At 43.5% G+C, this 25,298-nt stretch overlaps 1 protein-coding gene across 5 annotated transcripts in view; it reads left to right on the plus strand.

Annotated features, from left to right (window-relative positions):
- Nucleotides 1–25,298, plus strand: part of dmd (dystrophin) — a 173,713-nt gene that overhangs the window by 37,648 nt on the left and 110,767 nt on the right. For 4 of the 5 annotated variants that reach the window (XM_087146941.1, XM_087146939.1, XM_087146942.1 and 1 more), the window contains 20 exons: nt 526–621; nt 1,044–1,121; nt 2,498–2,590; nt 8,954–9,048; nt 9,597–9,677; nt 10,314–10,429; nt 13,580–13,752; nt 14,046–14,204; nt 14,756–14,937; nt 15,634–15,778; nt 16,404–16,494; nt 16,995–17,233; nt 17,803–17,985; nt 18,104–18,439; nt 18,856–18,943; nt 19,485–19,726; nt 20,456–20,782; nt 21,514–21,729; nt 22,474–22,587; nt 24,126–24,299. In XM_087146941.1, coding sequence (XP_087003067.1) covers nt 526–621; nt 1,044–1,121; nt 2,498–2,590; nt 8,954–9,048; nt 9,597–9,677; nt 10,314–10,429; nt 13,580–13,752; nt 14,046–14,204; nt 14,756–14,937; nt 15,634–15,778; nt 16,404–16,494; nt 16,995–17,233; nt 17,803–17,985; nt 18,104–18,439; nt 18,856–18,943; nt 19,485–19,726; nt 20,456–20,782; nt 21,514–21,729; nt 22,474–22,587; nt 24,126–24,299 — 3,228 coding nt within the window. The remainder of the gene's footprint in view (nt 1–525; nt 622–1,043; nt 1,122–2,497; nt 2,591–8,953; nt 9,049–9,596; nt 9,678–10,313; nt 10,430–13,579; nt 13,753–14,045; nt 14,205–14,755; nt 14,938–15,633; nt 15,779–16,403; nt 16,495–16,994; nt 17,234–17,802; nt 17,986–18,103; nt 18,440–18,855; nt 18,944–19,484; nt 19,727–20,455; nt 20,783–21,513; nt 21,730–22,473; nt 22,588–24,125; nt 24,300–25,298) is intronic. The other variant, XM_087146940.1, reaches the window with a different exon arrangement.

A 25,298-nucleotide genomic window follows, 5' to 3' on the forward strand; every position in this document is an offset into this window, starting at 1 on the left:
ACAAGTATTGTAATTGGCTCACATTTAGTGACCATTTCATTTATGTTTAAATATTTGATATTCATAAAGTTTAGTAATAAATAGAAGTCGATAGCCCCTCATGGATATAATGCATTGCCGCATAAACCTGTACGTGAATTGTAGGCCTACATGAACTGGTACACGTACATGAACAAACATGAATGGCTCTGGAAATTTCACATGTACATATGTACGGTACATGTAGCTTAGTTTTTTTGTATAGACCAGAGTAGCTGTCACTGTTAGCAGAGGGCTGAGTTTTCTAAAAGTACCCCTTACACCAAGATCATGGCTTGATTACGGTGTTCTGCGATGAACGAGGTTAAAGAATTCCAAAGATGCCTGCAAATGAAGTCTTTAATATGCGCTGTCAGTATTGTCTATCTTCATTCCACTGGTCCTTTCAGATGAAACGACACACTCCAAGTCTGGCCAAATGGTACAGTGCAAGCAATGAACAGTGAGAAAAAGTAGAAGTCACAGTAATTGTACCTCTGTTTGCAGGACCAAAAAGGCAAGGTTGTGAACGACCTCTTCCTTGATCTGAGGGACGGCAACCACCTTCTCTCTCTCCTGGAGGTCCTCTGCGGACAAAAACTAGTAAGTGTGATCCACGAGATTGATGTTAACCCCACAAGCAGCTCTTTAAAGCCTGGACCCCTGTCTCCTTCAAACCCACCACCTGAAATTCCCTCTCCTCCCTCCACAGCTTCTTCTTCCAAACACCCTCATTTTGTGTTCAGGATTTTCCGCTGTTCAGTGTCTTCTTTTCTTTATCCGTTTTCTGTGTACCTCTCCTGTCAAGTTATATCTTCATTAAAAATGTTTTTCCGCTGGGCTTGAAATATTTCCTACTTTTGACGACATAGTACAGTTTGATTTTGAGCTTATGGTACATGCATTTCAGGTGCATGTTGTTGAACCCACGATTGAGTTTGTAACTTAAAAGGAAAGTATTTCTGAACCAGCACAAATTTGCAGAGGTGTATCTGAAATCCTATCCTTTTTCATTCTGTTCACAGAAAAGAGAAAAGGGTCATATGCGATTACATCATCTGAACAATGTCAACAGAGCTCTACAGATACTAAGCCAACAACAGGTAAATGTTACCAGCCATAAAATTGTGTTATAAAACCTAGCACCTGTAGGCCTACACATTCCAGAACATGTACATGTATGCTTGGCCTCCTCGCAGTGAGTTGTCATTTCTCTGTTTGGAAATGCTTGTGCATGCGTACAGGGTAGGCACACAGTTATCAGAGCACAGATTATGCACACTGCACTTTTTCCATTTATCGCTGCGCTGGCTGGTGTTGGCAACTCGATGGGAATCTTTGGAGACATCAGCTTGAATTCCACTGCAGAGAGTGCAACCACCGGAGATAACCTCTGACCCCAGGTGCAGAGTCACCCTAACTTGAACTTTGGGAGCCAACCTCATCCCGTCTCTGCATTACAATAGTTGGTTTGGAAAGAGAAGAGGAAAAATCCATCTGGAGAAATATCTAGTAGAACTTTGGATTGCTGGAATGGGCTTTATCTTTGGTCAATTTTATCAGGGAATAACAAGCTGGAATTTAATAGACAACTGGTGCTTGAGGCTCTAATAAGTTGCAATTTTCTATGAGCTCCTCTAGCGAAAGTGAATAAAAGTCATCCAAAACAAATTAGTTTTTATCCTTGCAGTAGTAATTATAGTGAACAAAGTCTCAATCTTTTGGTGGTTATTGCTGGAGAATTAATGCTGCTGGGTAAAATGTAGGCGCATGTACCGGTTCAGGGCTAAACATGCTTTCTTCACCTGTAATGATGTATTTCATGTTAAAAATAGTGGAAAATTCGGCAAAGATAACTTGCTGCTCTCAAAAGATACCTTGGACAGTCCCTGGCTGAAATAAAGATCTCGAGTGTTGAATGTCCTCTGTGTACTACACCACATTAACAATCCAGTCGTAGAACCTGGACCAGTTCCTAGTAAAGTGCCAGTTTTGAAAGGAATCCCTTTTTATCTTTGCTGGGGTTATGTTTGGTTGTCATCAAAAGTAGTTCGCAGTAACCCAGTGTGACATTACTATCTTGGTGGAGTGGTTGGACAAGGTCAGAGAGAGGGGCACTGCATTGCCACTTGCTGATTTCCACTTGCTGGGTGCAGGAAACTGCCAAAATCAATGACTTCTTGTGTATAATTCCCTGCCGGTGTGGGGATTGTTATCATTGCTGGAAGGAATCAGAGATGTCACTGGGTGGCTGTGTACCGTACTTAAGAGTATTCTCACAGTGAAATAGAAGACACGAGTGTGGAGGGGGGCACTTCAAGGAACATGACCAGAAGAGGGAATCTGATGTAACTGATGTGATTGACTTTGGAAGCTAACTTCAGTGTCCTTCAGGTTAAGATGATGCTGGCGCTGTCAGTTCCTGAGATTCTACGGTCATTCTTAGTCTTGTCTTTGTCATTCTTCCCCCCCTTCGCAGGTTCGTCTTGTCAACATCAGCAACAATGACATCGTGGATGGTAACCCAAAGCTGACGCTAGGGCTCGTCTGGAGTATCATTTCACATTGGCAGGTACCGTATGGCTCACGTTTCTTCCAGTCTCTTTAAAAGAAAAAGAAAAAAGAAAATCTATAGTTTTGATGGATCAGTTCACATGACCGACAGAATAGGAGATACGTTTGCTTTTCTTGTCAAGTGGTTCTGCAACCAGAGCAATGAAGGACACTGTTTCCTGCGACGGAGTCATGTGGGAATCTTGTTTTGTAATCGAAATATTCCAGATCAATAATAAACCAATAATACGTGTGATGTAAATGTACTTTTAAAAGCAAAGCCAGAAGTGAATCAATCTCCTATGCACACAGACTGTACCTGTACATATACATGTATGTCCTCTGAAGTACCAGTTAAGACCAAATAGGCTGTTACATTATGGGCCGTTTTCCAATACTCAACTTCGTCTCCGTCTCAGGGTTCGTTCCCAAAACCAATCCCCAATTGTGGGCCTGAAGCGTTTAAATTACATTGAATTACTGTAATTTTTGGCTCTCTTACATCTTATTTGATGCTTTGTGGCACTATTTGACTAATTACTGAGCTTACAGCTTTAAAGTCAGCTAGTAAAAAACAGTTGAAGCCTGAGATGGAGCCGAAGTTGAGTATTGGAAAACGACCATGGTGCCAGTGGTCCAGATTGGAGATAGATCTGTTAGGTAACATTTGAGACCTTTGCTGATCTTTGGAGGGTTCAAATCCAGCTGCGGGACTTGTGTTGCATGTTAGACACATCAACCTGACTTGCCTTACCCCTGCGCTTAAGGGTGTTGAGGTACATGTACACGGTACACACTCATCTCAGTAAGTGCCGATCTTGTTTCGTAAGGATGAATGCATGGAAGGCTGACATGGGAAACATTCTTGATTGTTACGCACCGAGGACGCCGGATAAACAGTCTGATGAGCTCATATCAGGGTATACTCCATTTGCTTGATCAGGGCTGACCGCTTTAGCATGCAGATAAAACATCTGTGTTCAACGCAAAGACTTAACAACAAAAAGCAGCCGACAGCTGTGCATGTATGCATTCGATGAATGTGCACCTCCAAGAATTTGGAAAAATTCTCATGGCTGTGTGCCCAGTTACGGTACCAGCTTGATAGATCACAATACTGTAGCTTTTTATGGAGTGAACACTGTACCATAAATAATATAATACTGGTATATCTTTGGTAAAATATGCCCCAAACCCTAAGTCAATTTTGTTGGGAACACTCCCAAATCTTTCAGAAATCCTCAAGGGATCCTGAACATAGACTTGTTACTTTCAAGGGCATCAAGCCTCAAAGTTCTCTTTTCTTTAACTCCACAAAACCTTTTCAAAACCTCCTGGTAGTTTTCTAACAAGAAATGCCCTACTGGCATCTTACTCTGCCCTCACCTACATGTATACGCTGTACATGTATGTACATGTACATACTTTCTTTATTCTAACCAACACCATCATCTAAACTTTTCCCCTGCACTCCAGGTTCAACCCCTACCACTGTAATGGTGCCTTTGGTTTGTTGACATTTTTGGGTGACACTAGTACTTAGAATGCCATCCCAGAAGGAGAGGCCAAAAGGTCAAATAACTCACCACAACTCTGTATTGAATATCCACTGCACATGACAGTGATAAATTGGGCTTGCCTTGCGCACTTCCCCCTTGTCAAATTCAGGACAAAACCCCAGTGTACGTCCCTGGCAAAAAAATGTTTCTAAAGATTTCTGAAGTGTGTTACCGCCAGGTACTGAATAAAAACTGTTTGATACAGCATTGAAGGAACACATACAGAGACTGCCGGATTGGAAATTTACAGCAACTTTAGGTATGTTTAGAAATGTAGATTATACTGATAGTTTACACATGCCACAGAATATGGTTTGTAAAAACATCTGGGTCTTCAACCGTTTTTAATAAAGATCCTTAAATTGGTGCACACAGCCAGTAGAAACTTTGCGTAAGCGCCATACTGGAACTGGCTTTATACTCGTAGTGCATGTTCATGGACATTGTACTCATGGGTACGTGTACTTACTATTGGAGTTCAGTGTGTAATGTACAATTGGCTGACTGTAGTGTTTCAGATTATATTTAAAGATAAGGCCTACATACCTTCTTTGAAATTTCCCATTACCGTTACTTCCAGCAATAGCTAAATTGCCGATGGCATTTTGTGATATTAAATAATGCATGTGCGCATATGAGCAATTTTTTTCCCCCCAAATACGTGTGGGTCTCAGTTGCCCTTTATCAAATTACATCTGTTTTGCATTCATTCGCACATGTACATGCATTGACTACTGCATTCGCAAGAGTACCCGGGGGGGGGTAATTACCAATACGGCATGTGAGCACATACATTGTACAGAAGATGTACCCTGCCTGGACATGTATAGCCTCCATATTGTATGTGGCACAGTAAATGTAGGCCATGCATGTACGAATGTGTACAAGCATACTGATGTACACGTGCATAAATCGCCTGGAAGTAACTGGAAGGAACATACCGATATGTTTGGTGTGCATGCATTCTTGTACATGTAACGGTAAATTTGGATTATAGTTTTAAGGTTCCGTGTCTGGGCAAAATATCCGTCATCAGGTTTCTCTTGTTTGGTGTATGTGATATGCATACTTGATATGAATACTAGGTATCCTGTTGGGGTAATTGTTAGTTTTTCCTTTTTTTAGGAGGGGGGTGTCTAATTGTACCATTGTTGTGATAATGCTCTAAGTTGCGGGAGAACGTGTGATTTTGAAAACTTAGGGAAGTAACATTTTTTTTCAAAATCGTTGCCGAAATGTCACTCACAAGGGAGACATTATTAGCTTTGTAGACATCCAGGTTTGCTGTGCAGAACTTGCCAAGTTCTTTGCCAAGTAGAACTTGCCAAGTTCTTTGCCAAGTAGAACTTGTTAAGTTCTTTGCCAAGTAGAACTTGCCAAGTTCTTGCCAAGTAGAACTTGCTTAGTTCTTTGCCAAGTAGAAATTGCCAAGTTCTTTGCCAAGTAGAACTTGCCAAGTTCTTTGCCAAGTAGAACTTGCCAAGTAGAGCTTGCCAACTTTACCAAGTACAGTGTAGTTCTTTTCAGAACCATTTCATGTATTTCTCCATACAAGGGGGATTACTCTTGTGGAATATTATTTCCTATACTTTTATGTACGGGCACATTGTTGTCAAAAGTTCTCCATTTTCCAACGTACATGTACCTATACACTGCATGCAAAGCTTCAAAGCTTAAATGAACTTTGTCATAGACCGCCCAGGGCCTGTGCTCTGATAACACTGTACCACAGTAGAGATAAGATGTTTATAAATCCAGAACGTTAACCCTGCTGCAATGCAAGATGCAGGACAGCTTATTGCTCCCCAATTTTTTGGTTACCCGATCTGGAAAATTCCCGAGCTGGCCGGCTGAGAAATTGAAAACCTGGAGACGATATCTCTGCTGTGAATGGCAGGCAAGTGGGTGGGGAATACTCTCCAATCTGCCAAGACTGGCCGTCTACTGTTGCACTTGAACGCCGGCTAGCCTTGGGGTGACTAGGGTGTCAGTTCAGATTGTCGACAAAGAGGCAGCTTACCAGATTTGTGCCTAGCATTCAGCTCTCTCTCCTCAGTTAGTGGCATTTCACAATCTGTGATGAAGAGAGGCATTGCTCCCTAATGAAACCCGCCCCCCCAAAAAAACACCCACACAAAATAAAAGTGTTGCACTCATGAAATCATCCTGCTATAAAAAGTTTAAAAAGATGGTGAAATACCAAATAATGAAATAATTTCAATGACTAATGAAACAGAGAGACAGTTTAGTGCCACATCTTTTACATTTAATAAAGGGGTTTGTCTAGTGACCCTCTTGTGTTGTGAGCAGTGTTCACATAGAAACGATTTCTTTGAATGAAAGTTTCAAACGTAAGCTGTAACCTATGTTGCAGGTATCATGGACCCAACAAGCACAGCAAAGAAGGACTTTCTAAATCAGCAAAATCAGCAAAATGAAACACCAGTCTTTTCTGAAGAACAAAATAAGGAAAATCACCGTCCTCAATTAACCTGTTAATATGCGGTCCCCCCCTCTCCCGAGGGATTACTGACAAGGCTTGGTGATTTCCTGGCCGTTTCTCTGTGAATGCCAAATCTGGCATGCAAGGGATTTCCATATGGAGCACAATTCGGTGCCTGACTGACAGTACTGGAAATCCATAGCCTCTGCAGAGAGATGCACTTCGCATGCATTTCTTTTAACCATTCAATGTTTACTAAATCAGCAAGGGGTAACCTTTGGGGTTTGTGTGTGTGTGTGTTTTTTTTTTCTTTTTAAAGAAGTTGTTTTTTGTATTTGCTTCCATGCCTGTGTGTAGCACACATACGGTACGTGATGCAGTGCAGATATGAACTATCGGTGATGAAACGTGATTGGTCGACAGTTTGTCACCGATTGGACTTGCTCAAGATTGCCCGAATGATCCCCATTTAAAATCAAAGTTCAAGGATCTTGTCTTAAAAATCAAACCAAACGGTACTTCATTCATTCAGTTTGTCCTGCACATTACACTGTTGACCACAGATCCAGCCTCACGAAAAGATATGATGCTGTCAGTTACAGTGGATCAATTTAAGCTTCAGTAATATTCAAATGACGAGCAGCATGATTTTCCCAAACACAAATTGCTGACTGGCGATACATTTTGCTGCATCCAAGATCAGAAGGTCGGCATTTCTCTCTCTGCAACTAAATCCTTCTCAGTAACAGTCGTCTGCTCTTGACACTCTGAAGATCAAAACAATGATACCCTTTTTTTTCTATTTGAGGCTTGATAATAATTGTCTTGGCATGTTGATATTTTGACCACGTCTCAAGTGCCCTTTCCTTTTCATCCATCTTCTCTGTCTTTGCCGTGTCCAAAATGACTACAGCAGGCAGTCGTAACAGTTGACCCATTGAGAGGAAATACTGGGGCATGCACGATTTCTTATCACCTTATCTCGACATCGACATTAATTTTTGTTGGCGGGATGATATTTTGGCTACACATCTTCGGTAACTTCCCGGGTCGGGTCAGCGGCAAATCTCTCATCCTCGCATTCCTCCCATTCCCAGAGATGGCCTGCAGGAAGCCGGTCGGAACTCCGGCAGTGAAATGTTATTTCCACCATCTTTAAAGGCACATGCTGGATCAAGGACCAATTTGATAAGGCCAAAAAAATCTTGCGCACAGATAATGTTCGCTATTAAAGCCCAAGTTGGTTTCTAGACTAGCCTATAAGTCACGCAGTGTATAATTCTTTTACCAAGTTCTCATGTGACTTTTAACGAGCTGGAATTTGCCAAGTAGATCTGTGTGCAGTGCCAGTTCTGTGAAATGGGACACACAGCTGTTCCCATTTCTGCCCCCAAAAATGAAATGTTGACTAGCTACTGTACTGGGTGCTAAATTTCCTTCATGGTAAACCTAAAGACTTTTTTTAAACAGACTGCCTGATGTGTTTCCATTGCTCTGTTTGCAGGCATGAGCTTGGTATGGTATGCCCCTTCAGGCTATTTAAACATAGGGGTGCTGGTACCTTGCTAACTTTTTTGAAGTGGTTTGGAATTTTTGCAATGGTTGGCCAACAGTCTTTCTCACGTGGAAAGTTACATGATGTCCAGATCACAAGGCTGTGGCTTGACAGTTGGCTGCAATGATTTTGACATGGCTTAGAACCGTGGTGCGTGAGTGGTGCCCAGACATCCTGAAGGATAATGCGCATAACCTAGTAGGGTTTTATCAGCTGGGCATGGGGGGATGGCTAGAACCATGCAGGGGAACTGTAACCAATGAATAATTATTGATCTGGGTGGTTGGGGAGGGGGGCTGACTCAAGTTGCAGAGGAGACCTAGCTTTGTGCAATTTCGTTCCACATTAATGCAAGTCCATGAGCATGAAAGTAGGTCAGTGAGGGCTGGTGTACCGTGTGCACTTACCTTTTTACCCTTGCTGGTGTTTGTCCTCGCGTATTTGATGATGTTCTTGTTTTTAACCATATGAAAATTTATATTTTAAATGCAAAAAGGGACAGCAGTTGATGAAAGGAACGATAAAATAAAAGATAACCTCCCCCCAAATTCAATTTGCTTATGTAGTACGTGTTCATACAGAATGGGTCGGTAGCAAGTGTGATTTTACATTTTACATGTACATGTATGTGGAATAGTCCCAGAAGATGTACTGTATACCAAGCTCCACATTCGAAATCAGTGACAGAAAAATGGTTGTGATAGATTCTAAAACAAGCTGCGAAGGATGATAAAGGCTACTGTTGTTGCAGATAATGCTGCTGCTTAGGTAACTTCAGGTTCTGAAAGGACCCTAATGCTTTGGCGGATTTTCTTGGGCTTGCAGGCGCAAGAACTTTTGAACGCAGATATGAGCGACAGCAGCAGAGAAACGAGCACCGAGAAGACGGTCTTGAACTGGTGCCGGGAGACAACGCAGGGGTAAATCTTCTAGTTGTGTACAGGAGCCGTCGGAGGCTCTTTTGCAGACCCACAAAGATCCTTGTTGGACACGTGCCGCAGAGTTACTTCAAGTGGGAGGGGTTGTCTTGGATGGGATGTTTCTAGGACTAAAAAGTTGGAGCTGCATACCTGCCCGATTATGAAATTACAGGCCACTCCCAGAATCATACTAAGCATAGAAGTGATCTCCCACCTGAAATATCCTTAACATGTTTTCTAGCAATTTTTTCTGAAAGCATAAACTTGGCAAGCTTTTTTTCTGGTTGGTATTTTCATACTATAGGCCAAGGTCTAGGCTGTTTTGAGTCTGTTGCATCTTTAAAGGTGTAATTAAATTTTTGTCTGTACAGAATTCCTGTAAACATAATTTAGTGGTTTTTAAAGACCTTTAGCAGATTTTATTGGCCTTCAATTTGAGCATTGTTTTTTTTTTGCTAAGTCCATTTCACAAGTCCAGCCAAACCATACAATTTCAGAGTTGCATCTTATTAATCCACTTTGAAACTATCATTTGGCTTGCTTTGCAGGTACAGGAATGTGGACGTCCGGAACTTCACCACGAGTTGGCGCGATGGTCTGGCCTTCAACGCCTTGCTGCACAAGTACAGGTGAGCACACCATGCGATAACGTCTTTGCTGCCGCCTGGCATGTGGCGATAATGCTATCGGGTTACCGACAGGTATGCCCTGGCAATTGTAAGGAGGACATTCTATCATCCTTGGCCACACTAACGAAATCTCAGTTCTCTGGAGGAGGGTTTAGGAGGAGTACAGATACGCGTTGACTGATCCTTTGTGACAGTGCAGTTGGATTTTACTCGTCTGGAAGAGGGGAAGAGTTTTACTAGGGTGTGGTGCTGTGGTTAGTCTCTTTGGATTCAAACTTTGACCACTCTAAAAGAAATATTGTAAAACATTTGCATGAGTTTTTAGTTTATCTAAACTCTTTAAAACTTTTGAGTTAGGTGTTATAAGACACATATAAACAGACTCGCTGTTGTTTGGTATGGTACATGTATATGTAAAGCTACTTTCAGCCTTCTGAGGTGAATGTTTTGGGCTAAAATGGAGGATAACCGTCAACAGTCAGTATTTGTATACTATAACTTTCATTGAATCAACCAATTTCTGAGAGTTTAAGGTATGGGTAGTCTGGCAAAAACCTAGGACAGACCTAGATCTTATCTGTCCAGTCTGAATGATTAATCTTCACGGTCTCCCTCTCCACCATCCCCCCCCCCCAGGCCCAACCTCTTTGACTACGACGCCCTCCTGAAGCTCAACCCCGAGGCCCGGCTGGAGCATGCATTCCGCATTGCTCATGAGGAGTTCAACGTCCACCGATATCTGGAACCCGAAGGTATGTGGCGTATTGAGGACATAACATAGTGCAGGCTCAGCCTCCAGCGGGCAAAATGAGGAATTTGACGTTGCAAGGCCGAGAGGCACTTGATTTAGGGGGCTACAAATAAAGCTTGAGCTGGGGGGAGAAAAGGACATTGCAGCTGTCCGCTCTTCTTGAACCAAAGCAGATCTTGAATGAGAGATTACTCAGTCCTAGCTGTGCATGCTTGTGAAATTGTTGCACAGAAAGTCTTGCAGAACATTGATTTGGGAGTGGTCATGAAAAGTCACTAACTCGTGATGGGGACACCCAGTATGGAAAGTTATATTTCCCCAACACAAAGTTCCATCAGTAAAGCAATCTCACAGTGTCTTATATAATGCTGTATTCTTACAAATGGGTCATTAAGGAGACATTTTAATGTCTCCTTAATGCCCCATCTACCAGAAGGAGGTCGAATTTTAATGTCCAAATTTTGAGAGATGATAGATTAGAGTCTTCATTGAAAGCATACAAAGGTGGGTTTAGATCAGATTGAGGAATATTTAATTATGGGACAGAAAATTTTTGCACAGTAAAGTTTGTGCACGTTCTTATGGGAATGTCTCCCAAGTGGCCGATTTTTGGTAATTAGTATTTATTTATAGTGTTATATTGATAACGCATGAGCTCTTACTTCTACATATTTACACACATGCATGTTTATGTGCTGTAAAAGAATTACTGCCGTCGTTGTTTGCTTCTGATCCTTCGATGGTTATCATTCAATTTAACTCAGGAATTGGCTGTAATAACCTTCAAATGCAGTGGCTTTCACAGAAATAATCATTTTGAAATGACTTTTGTCAGGTTTGATTTCATGTAACATAATCTTGCTTAGTGTGTGCGGTTTCATTTGGTATGCTTAGTTGGCAGCAGCTCACAACGTCCCTCTGTGGGCCGAGTGCAATTTACATAGTTTCATGTCGCTTTTGATGTCTGGCGCTGTCCTGGTATAAAAACCAGAGCTACTTCCCATGAAGTCCCCAACCTTTGACCCCTTTCTGGAGTAATTTGGATCGCCAAAGTTTTCCTGGACTTTTTGTCCCTTTAAGAGACAAATCGCGAGACCAAAGGGGGGAGGGAAGTGCCAATTTGGTCCAATTAAAGTGATTCTGGGGAGCCCGCGTTTTACTGATCAAATGACTTCGCAGGCTGCCCCCTGGTATTGTTTCAAGATTCTGGAATGGGTAATCCGAGATCAAGTTTGGAATCTTGCATTCTGCTCCAGGAGTCGCCTAGGTGAGTCTATTTATCTGTAGGTCTCTTGACAAATTGGCAGTCCCTGATTGATTTGTTGTGCTGATACCCCAGACAGGCAGAGGGATCACATGTCTGGCCATGTAATCCCCTCCACTACATCAATGTCTTCAAGTTCATCTCCATTAGAAACCATGAGCCTTCCCTGATCACGGGAAGCTGATTTCTAGGATCCCTGGCAAGGAAAACAATTGTTTTTGGCTGCTGACTGATTAGGAGCCAGTATTGGTCAGGATTATGTTATCTTAAAGAATTCTTTCCATCTGTAACAGATGTTCGGTTAGGTCTGCTCACCTTCCAACATTATATGCACACATGAAAATACATGTACTCCTTATTTGGTGTATTTCCTTCTCACTGGTTTATTAAAACTTTCAGTGGCCCTGAGGCTGATTCAAAAGAGTGTACAAGTGAACTAAATATCAGGTGGAAATAAAAATTAGCTGGAAATTAAAAGCAATCGTAAATATTACATATATAGTATAGAGATGGTTAACCCCTTCCTATACGGAGGACTGCTACTACAGCACCGATGTGTGAGGATTAGTGCATACCACACATAAAGTCTATTCACCATGCAGCTGCTGGTTCAATGGGGCCTGCTGTTGGACCAAGCCCCCCATTCAGGGCATACCACAGCCCAGCAGTCGCGGTCAAAATAACCCTGCCGTGAAGGGGTTTAACTAAGACGTTTTTCTGAATTTAAATGGAATTCTGAATTTGCGTAGTCTTAGCAATTTTGCATGTTGAATCCTCATGTGGGTGTGGTCGAGAAATAGTTGGGTTAATGACTGTTTGATCCATGATGTAATGTCGGTGTTTGCACAAAGTTTGAACTGTGGCTTTCAAACAGGGTATTGGCTGAGTCTTTGTTTTATCTTTTTCTTCCAACTGACTGATGCACCGTACACTATACCATAAGAATTGGGTATAGTTTCTGTGACAGTTAATATACTGTGACTGCGTTTTAACCATGCATGTGGGATGGTACCAGGGTTAGAAAATCATGACATTGTGTTTGAACATGTTGACTGCCGACTGCGGGAATACTCATAGTCAGGTGGGTACTCAATTCTGCCACCATGGTCAAGTTGGGGCGGTCGGTTCTTGACACGGGTTTCGTGTTCTCGCACTTGAACAGTGGGAACACGACCCAAGAACACTGTTCTCGGAACAGGATCACACACCACCTCCTCGTCAGGATTTTACATGAACACACAGAAAAACTCGTGAGATTTGATTTTTGAACAGCCGCAAAAAGTAGCAATATGGCTTTACAAAGCTGAAAACAATAGAAAGTTTTGCAAAGTTCACATTAATAATTTTCCATGACAGAAATGAATTTTTCAACTGGAAAAGGAGTTAGCCCAGTTATCCAACATTAACTCTCGAAGAATGCACATGGACACTGCCATGTTGCTTGCCACAAAAAACTACTAGCGCTAATAACCGGTTGTACATTCCCGGCGTTCGAGTGACCGACCCATGAGCAACAAATTGAGCCGTTTGTGAACAAACGAGAACAAGCCGCCCGAACTCAGCCTTTAAGTATACTTGTAGGAAAAGAAAGGCTATTGTCATGTAAATTGAATACGGTACATTGGCATCAATGAAGAGCATAACAAATGCACTGCTGGCAGTGTTGATCTGATGTACATCTGTAAAACGCTCATGTTCAAACAGACACCTGAAAGGCACCTACTAAATATGCACAGGCATACTATGCTTGATGAAGGGGAATGCCCCTTTGAAATTGTGCGCGGCAGTCAACGTGTTAAAGTGGCATAGATTTTTGTGTTATGCTAAATTCCCACATTTTCATTCTTGGATATTTCTTTTCTTGAATTATTTTCCTCCCATGTGCAGATATCAATGTTGAGCTCCCAGACAAGAAATCTATCATGATCTACGTGATCGACATGTTCAAAGTCTTGTCGCAGCAAACTGAAGTCATATCAAGTAAATCGGGACACACCCGGCCCGGGGCTGGCAAGACCTCTTCCTCAGATCACACGCCCGTCACTCCCTCATCAGAAACCGTAAGCTGAGTCACACAAAAGCATCTTTTTTGGTGTTAGTTGGAAATTAGCAGTCAAGATCTTAACAATTCTGAATCTTTAACTTTCTTCTCTCCTTCAATCTTTGTTATCCATTTGTTGTTGGTTAGAAATGCTTAATATCTGAACTTGTACATAATGCTTTTGGATTCCTCTGTTGTGGTCTCCTTTTTCCATTATTAAATGCCAACTTGTTGTAGAAAACCAGTTCCTGCTTTTCCAATCCGTTGATCGTTGCTTCCCCTTGTGTAAAGAATTGTGGGGTTGTTTCACAGCAGTCCTTTTCAGACATGAGCGAGGTGGATATAGAGAGTTACCAAGGCAACATGGAGAACGTCCTGGCCTGGCTGCTTGAAGCTGAAGACCACCTAAGCCACCAGGGTGCCATCTCGAACAACGTGGACAAAGTCAAGGAGCAGTTCCACACGCACGAGGTGAGGTGTTACTGACTATGGATTGTGCGTGACCTACTGTTCGGAAATCAGGCTGAAAAAATCAGCGGCTCTTGAATCCGATACCGTTGTGCATGTTAATAATGCAACTTCCGCAACTTTAATTGCCTGTAAGCCATATGCAAAAAACCTTTATGCAGACAGTTATATCTTTAAACTGGATCGTCTTGAAGTATGAAAATTAACTGCTGGGAGAATTGACTGGTTTTGGAATGGTGGGTCACCCTATTGACACAGTCGGCTTAGTAAAATGGTTAGACTAAATTGATGTGAATGTACACGGACTAGTATAGGACAATGCCGCACCTTCAGAGATGGGACCTCGAGAGTGTTGAAGACTTTTTTATTGGAGGAAGGTTGTGTAGGTAAAATGTGCCAGTATATAAGCAGCTTCTTATTGATGGTGTGCGTGGCTGTCATGGTCTTAGTTGAGCTTTGCACCTGAACCCTGACCGAGATGAACGCAACGTGATTCTATGTAACAACAGTGTTACCTTAAGGGCTAGGGTAGATGTTTACTTTTTCTAATGCAGGAGTTCATGATGGAGCTGACATCCCACCAGAACAGTGTCGGCAACGCCCTCCAAGAAGGCAACTATCTCATCCTGGAGAACAAGGTGACGGACGACGAGGAGAACGAGATCAGGGAGCAGATGAGCCTTCTCAACAGCCGCTGGGAGAACCTTAGAATAGCAGCCATGGAAAGACAGACCAAGTAAGTTCACGTTATTGAGGCCTTGCCTGCTTGGTGTGAGGAAATCCAACAGCCGCTTGGAAAGCCTTAGAATTGTGGCTGTGGATAGACAGATCAAGTAATTTCAACGTAGGCTGTGCATGCTAGGCTTGAAGAAATCCAACAATGGCTCCAAGAGCCTTCAGGATTATGGTTGCAGATAGACAGACCAAGTAAGTTCCATGTAGGCTGTGCATGCTAAGCTTGAGGAAATCCAACAGCCGCTAGGAGAGCCTTTAGGATTATGGCTGTGGATAGACAGACCAAGTAAATCCGAGATCATGTGGGTTACGTTTGTGGGAACCAAAGAGCCAGTGGGAAAATTTAGGACAGCAGATGTGGACAGACAGACCAACTATGTACAAAGACTCGGAGGTAATGGAGGCTGAGTTTTAAGGAGCTCAACTGCAGGTATGGGAAAATCAGGATAGTAGCTCTGCTGGTTGACAGGTCAATAAATTTGAAGATCCACAGACGCAGGAAAGAATGAGAGGGGTGCTAAGGATTCTGAACAAGAAGTCTAACAATCAGAGACAGAGATAGAGCAGGTTGACAGGGTTGGGATGAAATAGATCCAGGACTTTTACAATGATTTTTAGTTTGACCCCTTGTAGAGTCAAATATTCATTATTGAACAGCAGGATAAGTGATTACACTCGTGTGGTTCTTGAACTGCAGACTGCACGAGGTCTTGATGGAGTTGCAGCAGAAACAGCTGGACGACCTGGCCGCCTGGCTGGACCGGACCGAGGAGGTCATTGGCCGGCAGGAGGGCATGGGCAGCAACCTGGACCAGATCAGCCAGCAGGTGGAAGAACACAGGGTGAGAGGCAACCTTCCGTTGTTGAGAAGAAAAGCATCAGTCTAAAGTTGCTCTCAGGCCGCAGTTTTTTTTCCTCAGATCAGCTCCCACTTGAGCCATATTATTCCTCAAATAAAACAGTTTGCAAAGTCTCTGTTCTGCTTGGAAATTGCTTGTTTTATCCCTGACTTCCAAGTTGCGTCCCTAAGTTGTGAGTATCACCCGTTTGATGCTTAACCCTAACAGTCCCAAATCCTTCAATTTCAATACGATTTTACATATACCCTTGGGGGTTAGGGTTAATGTGAGTGTGACAGTTGAGTGTCAGGAACTCTATAAATAAATACTGACCTCTTTTTGTTAGACATACCCACATTTTTTAATTTGAAATAGAACTGTGCTTTAGTTGCTCCTTTTTTTGCTTGTGGTTTTTTTTTTCATCTGGTACTAGTAGGCAAAACGAAGTTTCATTGTCTGTAGATGTACAAATGTGCTTCTTGGAGTATTTCTCACAAGTACAAAAGTCTAAGATGGACAGATACGGACCTCGGAGCCAGTACTTGTCTCACTCGGATGTAAACAAGCTGTTCTATTCTTGACCCCTTGGTCCTGCTTTTTTTTTGTTTTCTCTGCCGCTGCTTGGCAGATGCTTCAAGAATCCTTGGAGGAGCAGCAGATGCAGGTCAACTCCCTGACCCACATGGTGGTGGTGGTGGATGAGAGTAGTCCAGAGAATGGTAGGCGGAGTGCGGACATGCATTGGTTTGGGCATCAGTCAGCACCTTGCTTGTCTAGAAACAAAAGCAGTCACATCAACTTTGGATTAGGCTTTTCTGGCTGTCAGGGGATGAGTTTTTGAAGGGCCCTTTTTTTTCCCACAGATGACTTGATATTGCAGTGTCAGTGCAAAAACGTATCTCGGTTTTGCTTTGTTCTGAGAAAGTGTATGAATAGCTTTTTCACAGCTTGTATTATTTTAGTGACCATGTGGCATTTTACCTTGAGCTTGTTGAGATAAAACATTTAGCACCAACTGTTTGTGAAGTTAAGAGATATGATGTTTTAAGTTTAATTAATCGTACTATGATTATGCAGTTTTTTTCACTGAAGTTAGCCTGTCATAATCAGTCGGCAAATATTGATAGGAGTACTCCAGAACTTCAAAAAAGTTTGCAGCTCCGACATCTTTGCGCTTACATGATAATAAGTACCAACTGTCCGTTTTCTCTCCCGCCAGCCACGGCTCTCCTTGAGGAGCAGCTGACCAGCCTCGGTGAGCGCTGGGCCCGGGTCTGCCAGTGGACCGAGCAACGCTGGGCCGTCCTGCAGGAGATCTGGGCCCACTGGCAGCGCTTTGCCGAGGAGCAGCGACAGTTCAGCGACTGGCTGAGTGACAAGGAGTCCACCTTGGCCCAGATGCGGCTGGCCGACGTGCAGGATGCCCGGGGGGCCATTGAGAGGGTGAAGATACTCAAGGTGAGGGGGTGGGTGATATCCAGCAGACGCTGGACGTCACAGTGAAAGGTTCTTGATGAAACTCGGGCCCCGTTGCACGCAACTGTTAGGGGAAAACTTACCAAACTAAAACAGTAGCTTTAATGAGGAATGCCGCATCCTGATGTGACTTTCTTCACCATGTTATCAGGCATGCAGCTTTTCCTCGGATCAACTGATTTCCTTGTTTTTCACTTCACACTCATGCCTTTGAAAATTGAAAAAACACTGTGCAAAGTCTTGTCAAGATTGGAATTTCCGTGTTTTTGATCAAAGCCCAGGTTTCATGCCTGTGTTATCTCACGGAATGTCTCACAATACAAAACCGACTAAGAGACGTGAATCTGAGGCGCAATTTCAAATCAGCAGATATTTTCTTTGCTTAGCGTTTTTTAGCAGCTCCAGAGCTTAGTTTTTGTGCTCTTGTGTAGAATTGGGTGCTTTTTATAACCAGTATTTTTTGCGCTTAATTCTGTCACTTAGAAATCTGCATGACATCTTAATTTCTTTGCCTCTGCTTAGCGGAATTGTTCTCTTCTTCCTCTTGCTAGATACTGGAGCAGGAGTTGGAGATCCAGCGCAACGAGTTTGACAAGCTTAACCGCAGCGCCGAGAGCATCGTGGAGCATTTAGAGGAGAACAACCGGGCGGTGGAGGACATTCAGCTGGTGCTGGACGAGTTCTCTCAGCGATGGGACAGCGTGGTCCAGCAGATGGAAATGCACTCCAAATGGGTACGGTAGAAGGAAAACCAGATTACTGTTGGAAACCGCCATGCCAGTTGAGCTCACAGTCACCAGAGAAAGTCACCAGTATTGACCATTAAACATTTCTATACTTGACCTCCGTCAGATCGCTGACAGTGACATCAACCTGGATGCCATCCCGATCACCGACGCGGTCAGCAGCACCACCACCTCCAAGACCTACCGTGGGGAGGCGGGTGGCACCGTCACCGAGACCCAGGTCACCAAGACCATCACCCAGACCGTCCACGTTGCCCCCACCCCTGCTCCTGCCAGCGAGCCCCACAAGCGGCCCCACGAGGACAGCCAGCTGAAGCGGCAGTTTGACGGCGAGCTGGGCAGCCTGGTGTCATGGATGGAGGACGCGGAGCACAAGCTGATGTCTTCCCGTGAGCCCTCGCCCGAGGATCCCAACCTGGACGAGCAGAGGAAATTTTACAGTGTAAGTCTTGTATTTCCATCAAACGAGGAACATCAGGACCATGTTTATAACAACAGTCATGACAGAAACGTTTGGATATAAGACTTAAAAGCTTTTAAAAGATTTTTTACTGAGAACAGATGTTAGTAGTTTTTACAGGAAATCTGTGTGATGTAGCAGCTCTTGAAATATTCAAAGTATTTGTCCAGCGTTCTGTACTCATAATCGGGAAACTGTTAAGTGTTCAGTTATTCAAGGAATGACTCTTCTAGAAAAGTTTTACAAGACTCATTGCATAAAGTGAAAATAAGGCAAACAAAAACTTACGAGACTTGGGTGGCTAAACAGAGCAAGACTGCTGCTTTTGTAGTAGCACCATAGTGCTGGAATTCTGGTCTTGGTAATTTATTGTGATGGGTCTCGTTTGTCCCCCACAGACTTTGGAGAGAGATCTGAATGAGAGGAAAGCCCGGGTGAAGAATGTATCGGAGCTTGGCAACAAGCTGATCACTCAAACCCGCCTAGGTAAGAACCGGTGTTTGTCTCAATAAACTAGCAGTCAACTAAGTTACTGATGGCCAAAACCATCATTAAACTTACTAAACTATTATCAATAAACCAGATTGGCATTCATTATTCACATTTAAAGTTTTGAGCCTTAATTTTGCACACTTTATGAAAAGAAAATAAATTGACTTCACTAGTTGAAATTCACCCGTCTGTCAAAAAGGCTTCTTTGGAGTTTGAAATCAGCCAATCAGCAGTGAGAAGTGTAACAAATGGAGTTTGAAATGAAAGTTTTTCTAAGCCTGCAGTAAAGAGAATTTTCCTTTGGCAGCTTTACCTTTGCAGGAAGACCCTGGTAAATACCAGGTACGGACATACTGTGATTGAAGAAGTTATGCATTGAAAGATACGACATCAAAATTTGGAGACATGATTCGTCCTGTACATCATTTCTCTGTTTAGATGTCGGCAGGTGAAATATTGACTGTTTATGCACACGTTTAAGGTTGTCGCAGTTTACCGTACTGTGCTTTTCATCCTTGTCTCTTCTCTCCCTCAGAGGGAACCTCGACCGAGCCTATCCGCCACTCGCTGGAGAACCTCCAGGAGCGCTGGCAGGACGTGCGCGTCATAGTGGACGGACGCAAGCGCAACCTGGACCAGGCCTCCCTGCGGAAGCAGTTTAGCGACGAGTCCAAGCGGGTCCAGGAAGTGGTGCAGTCGGTCCAGGCCTGGTTGGAGGAACACGCCACGGTGGCCGACAGCCTGCAAGGGATCCAGGCCCAGCTAGACCAGTGCAGGGTGAGGCACGAAAGGAAGAATGGAAAAAGTGAACGGGGGATAACTCGAGGTTTCCTCCGAGGTACCCCACTAAGTCCTGTTAGACCTTGTGAAACCTCGAGGTAAACCCCAAGTTACCATTTGTTTAATTTTGCCTTTTATTTTAGAGCTGTGAAAGATCTGTAGGTTTTCAAATTTGGTTGATTTCCATTGCATTCAAGGTTTCTTTGCTTTGAGAAATTGATGTAAGTGGAAATCTTTCAGAAATGAATAGGGAAGTTAACTGTGTTTCTGTACATGCTCAAGGAAGAAAAGAACCTCTTGAATGGGGTTTGAGGAAAATTGAAAGTTTTAGTTTCGGTTCTTTAGGTTTAGGTTCTCTTGTTTGTACTCGGCTGTTTGTAAATATCAAACCAGTAAGCCGCTATTAATGAGCACCCATCTAGAATTATGTAATTGCTTTATGCTCGTGAAAGTTGAAAATCTAATTTGCCTTTTATTGTTTTTTAAATTAGTTATTTTTTGAAGCATTTCAAAGGGACCTCTTTTGTCAATTCATTTGCAGCAGAAGTGCCTTGGTAAATGTGAGGAGGTAAAATATGACGTTTAGACACCGCAGGTGTTAGCCCGAATTTAGTCACATCAACTCTTCACTCCCAGGCTAAGTAGACACCGCAGGTTGCTAGCCTGCATTTACCCTCAATTGCCCCATTTCTCAATCTCAGTCACCTTAACCCGCTCTTTCCCCAGGCTAAGCAGAAGGAGATGACCATTAACAGCCACCGCCTGGAGCGCCTCACGGCCACCTCCAAGGACCTGACGGGCGACGCCACCATCTCCCGCTCGGCCCAGCGGGAGACCAAGGCCCTCCGCCAGTCGTGGGAGGCAGCTCGGGCCGCCCTGGGGGACAAGGAGAAGCTGCTGGGCCGGGCGCTGGACTGCGCCCCACCCCAGCGCTACATCGAGGCCATGAAGGCGCTGACGTCGTGGCTGCAGAGCGTGGAGGCGGTGCTGAGGTCAGAGGAGTTCTTTGTGACGGAGGTGGATGAGTTGGAGGACCAGCTGCAGAAATACAAGGTAGGAAAGTTTAAGAGGTTCGAATCCTACCTGAGTCGTCGGATGATTACTTCCGCTCTGTTGATGGCATTTTGAGGTGAAGGTACTGGTAGTATGAGTGTGGTATTGTGGCCATTTCACATGACAACCATTTTGTCAACCATTTTGATTTTTGCAAGGTACCCAGCAAATATTTTTTGATCAGGTTACTAGGAAAAATTGAGCAGTGGGCGAAAATGGTCATCACTCAAACTTGCCCTTGGTTTTTGTCCTCCACTTTTAAGTTATGACCCTTGTGGTGTGTGATCAGTGCTTGTGAAAACGTGTTAAAAGATCCTACTATCTTGGGTGGAATTTTAAGTTGCTTTTGACAAGTTACTGATGTCACTGTCCACTCCAGACCCCAGAGCCTCTTGAATTCGAGGGATATTTGCATTCTTTTTGTTCACTCTAATTGAAGTTTAGCCCTGTTTGAAACTTAGAACTGGAGAGTGTACATGTTGATTTGTCTGTGGGCTAACTTTAACACTAAAGGCTGGTTCATACCACATGCAGATGTGAAAGCAAAGCAAAGCAAAGATGACATCAAGAAAGATGTGCTGCAAAATATCTCTCGAGTTGAAATGTGTTTGACTTCTGTGAATTCGTAGTGAGAATATTTGATGCCATTTGTGTGCGCTTTTGTACTAAGTATGAACTGACCTCGAGCCTGCAAAGTTGAAATCTGCAATGTCAACACTGCATCTTTTCAGGAACTCCAATCCACCATACAGCAGCAGCAGCCCAACTACGACTTTGTCAACAAGACGGGAAAGGACCTAGTGTCTGGTGCCCCGTCACCCTCGCAGGCCGAGACCCTGCAGCATGACCTGAACAAGATGAACCAGAGCTGGGGTGAGGTGACCTTTCTGGTGGAGGAGAGGCAGGGTCAGCTGGAGAGAGCCCTCAGCGAACTCAAACTGTGGCAGGTCAGTGGCGGTTCCTCCATTCTACAGATCTCATTCAAAGAGATGGCCTGTGTGTTGATTCAGATCACTGTGGAAGTTGAGACCCCTAATGACCGTCACAAGACCCCACAGGACCAACGCAAGACCTCCGGTCTGAATTCGAGCCACAAGCTATCCAAATGGATTACCCACGAAGCATTTCATTGTCATTGTTCACCCTGCGACTGGTCTTGTGAATGGTTTGGTGTCTGGTCTTATGATGGTCTGCAGTACACATCAGCTGTGTTGCTGCACCAGACTGGAAAAAAGGTCGGCAGCATTCAGAGCGATACACTCTCATAAGTGTAGTCTTGTGTGGCTTTGTACCACATAGCACAGACTCGTAAAGGAAACATAGGATTCTTATTGTCCTCGACAGTTATTTTGTTGGCAAAACCAGTGCTCGATAGTGTGTACCCTATTTGTGGGAAAACTTCCTTCTCCAAAGGCATTTTGCTACTGTAATCAGAGATGTGACATTTGCTCAAGTTACAAGCAATATTTCCACTTAACGTTTTCTAAGGAAGATTTGAAGGTTAGCACAACGAGACCAGCACTAATCGTACATTTGCATCGACACCACTTGACCTGGTATTGCTACTGTGAGGCTTCAGAAGTTTTTCCGAAAGCCTCAGCAACAAATTCACAGAGGATACCTTGTGTCACCTCAAGTGTAGTACTTTTTAACTGTGACCTGTTTTGTCCGTCATTGATTGTCATCCATAGGATGAAGTGAACGGCCTGAAGAGTTGGATGGCTGAGGTTGACACGTTTCTGTCTGCTGAGGAAATTGCCTTGGGTGACTTAGAAGTTCTCCAGGCCCAGCTGGAGCAAGGACAGGTAGGCGTCTCAAACTTGAAATTCGTTGGAAATGATTTTACAGACATTCGGACTTTCCAGGTAATGTTTGTTCGCTTACTTTTTACTCCAAAGTAAAGCATGTGGGATACTAGGAAAACTACTTCAGTCATTCCAAATAATTTGTTTGAAATGGAAAACTGCTGATGCAGAATTCAAACTTGGAACCCAGGACTCCTCTTGAAGGGAGATGTTTTAGAGGTCACGTTAGAATACTATTTCAGTTAAGCTGTCTTTCTTTTCGTAGAAACTGTGGCTCATTTTTAACGTGGTGCTCATCTGTACCACAGTAAGTTTGTGGTGCGGACTGCCAAGTTCGCATGGTGATACTTCTGTCACCTTTTATCCCTTGGACCTGGGTTCGAATTTATCTCTGGCAACCTTGTGGACTCAGTTTGTCAGTCTGTGAATTTGTGGGTGCCTCCAACAAGTCAAAACACAGATTCTCCTTCGTCTCTGTAACTACATGACGCTGCGTCGTAACCTTTTGCAATTTTCGTCAGCATTTCACGTTTCGGATTACAGGCTGCACTTTTCAGGAGTTCCTGGTTTTGTTACCCTAAAAGATGTACATTGGATCGATGACAGCAAAAGATCCACGAGAAAAAAAAATTTAACTAGAAAGTGCCTGAAATTTATGGAGGCAGTGTATTCCACTGAGAAACATAAAGCACTCTAACCTGGTCAGGTAAAAGCAACTGAAATGACTACAAACCAAAAAGCTTTCCTGCGACGCACTGAACTTTATTTCCTGCCTGCCAACACCTGTAAATCATTTAATGTTCGATCAGTAAATTGCAAGGGTGCGGGCCTGCCAAAGCCAGCACGGGAAAGGACTCGTGTTCATTTAGCCGGAGTCATTGAGTAATATATGGTGCCATAAACAAACAGGCCACGGCTGGAAAACAGGAAATTAAAAAGAGGGAGGCATTCCACATTCTGCGCTTGGATCACTTGATGGATTGCAGTCAGGTATTCCTGACAGTTGTTGGAGTCAAAATGCATGTGTGACGCACAGGCTTTAATTTCCAGGCCTTCATTACCACGCAGCAAAACTGATGAGCTGTCTCTTCTGAGATATCAGAAATATGAGTGGATTCATCAGCATTAGGATTTAGTCGAAGGGAAAAAATTCACACTTTTGGAGCCTTGGAGACACACGTGGAAGGCTCTTTTGGCAAATAAAATGACTCCTGAGTAAATTCTCAGACCAAGATCTGAGATCTTTTGAAATGAAAAATTATTGACCAAATTCCACGAAGCAGTATACACATCGTTTTAGAAATTCTGATCTTAGAGAATTCACTTTTAAGCAGATCCTACCATTATGCATGGCGTGATAGAGAAACAAAACAGGTCAGCCATATTCTGAATCGGTTGTGCCATGCTAATCCTGAAATATCTCCCATCTGGGAACCTTATTTTGATGGAACACGCGATTGCATACAAGAACAGAAATGAAATCCTCAAGGCCACTTGACGAGAAATGAAGCCAGTGTACTGTTTGCCGACCATCCCAGGCTCTGACCGACGACATCCAGACGCTGCAGCAAAACATGGACAACATCAACGAGACCGGGCAGAAGTTGGCCAAGGAGGGAGATTCCCCTTTCGCGGACCGCATCACGGCGGAGCTGAAGCAGTTGCAAGCCAAGTGGACGCAGGTGACCAAGCTGGCGAGGGAACAGCGACAGGTCGGTCATTCGGCTTTTATTTGTTCATCAGTCGTCAAAAACCTTGCCACATTGGTGAAGAGGGAATCAGTCTGGAGTATTGCCATATTTGGACGGCCTATCACGTGACAAATCTCATGCAATCTGACCAATCACAAGACGACTTCTAACAGCCTTTAATTAACGGATTGTGTGGGTGTTCCCGTGTTATAGAGTGCTTTTCTTAAACGTTGCCGCATATGGAATAAAAAAACACTTACGAAAATTGGAATAAAAAAACACTTACGAAAATTTCAGTTGCAGAAGTTTGATTGGCTGTTCAAAAAAACCTGACTACAGACATAAACTAAACGTTCTAAAACATGTTTGTACCGATGGGATTTAATATTCATTGCTGCCAACTTGAGATATTTAAAGTTGAATTTGGACAAATATTCCTGTATCAGTAGGGAAAGGTTACTATGCCCATATATGGTAATACTCTGGGCTGGGGATGGGATACTCCGAACCGCTCGGTGGTGGCAAAAGTATAGTTCCACATGACAGGTCCAGTACTGTTGGCATCATTTTGAACATTGATATATAATCACTGTCGTGATGCAAACAACAGTACTGGATTGATCTTGTTGGCTCCAGCAAGTGTTACAAAAGCCTCCCGTTCTTCTTGCTTTTTGTAGTCGTAATTATCAGTTTTATGACGTAAGGATGGATGAGAATTTGTATTTGAGCTAGGAAGAATAGGGAAGCCATGTTTGATGACACATGTTCACTTTCCATTTGTTGAGCGTTGGCGTTGTACATTGAAGACAGCGTTATGAAACAACTCAGGATGTTGAACATTAACCCCTTCGCTACGGAGGACTGCTACTACCACACCATTGTGTGAGGATGAGTGCATACCACACATACAGTCTATTCACCTGCTGGTTCAATGGGGCCTGCTGTTGGACCAAGCCCCCCATTTAGGGCATAATACAGCCCAGCAGTCGCGGTCAACATAACCCTGCCGTGAAGGGGTTA

This window comes from Acanthaster planci, linkage group LG15 (genome assembly GCF_054643075.1).
Source record: "Acanthaster planci isolate LZ-2023a linkage group LG15, COTS_SCS, whole genome shotgun sequence".
NCBI classification, from domain to species: Eukaryota; Metazoa; Echinodermata; class Asteroidea; order Valvatida; family Acanthasteridae; genus Acanthaster; species Acanthaster planci.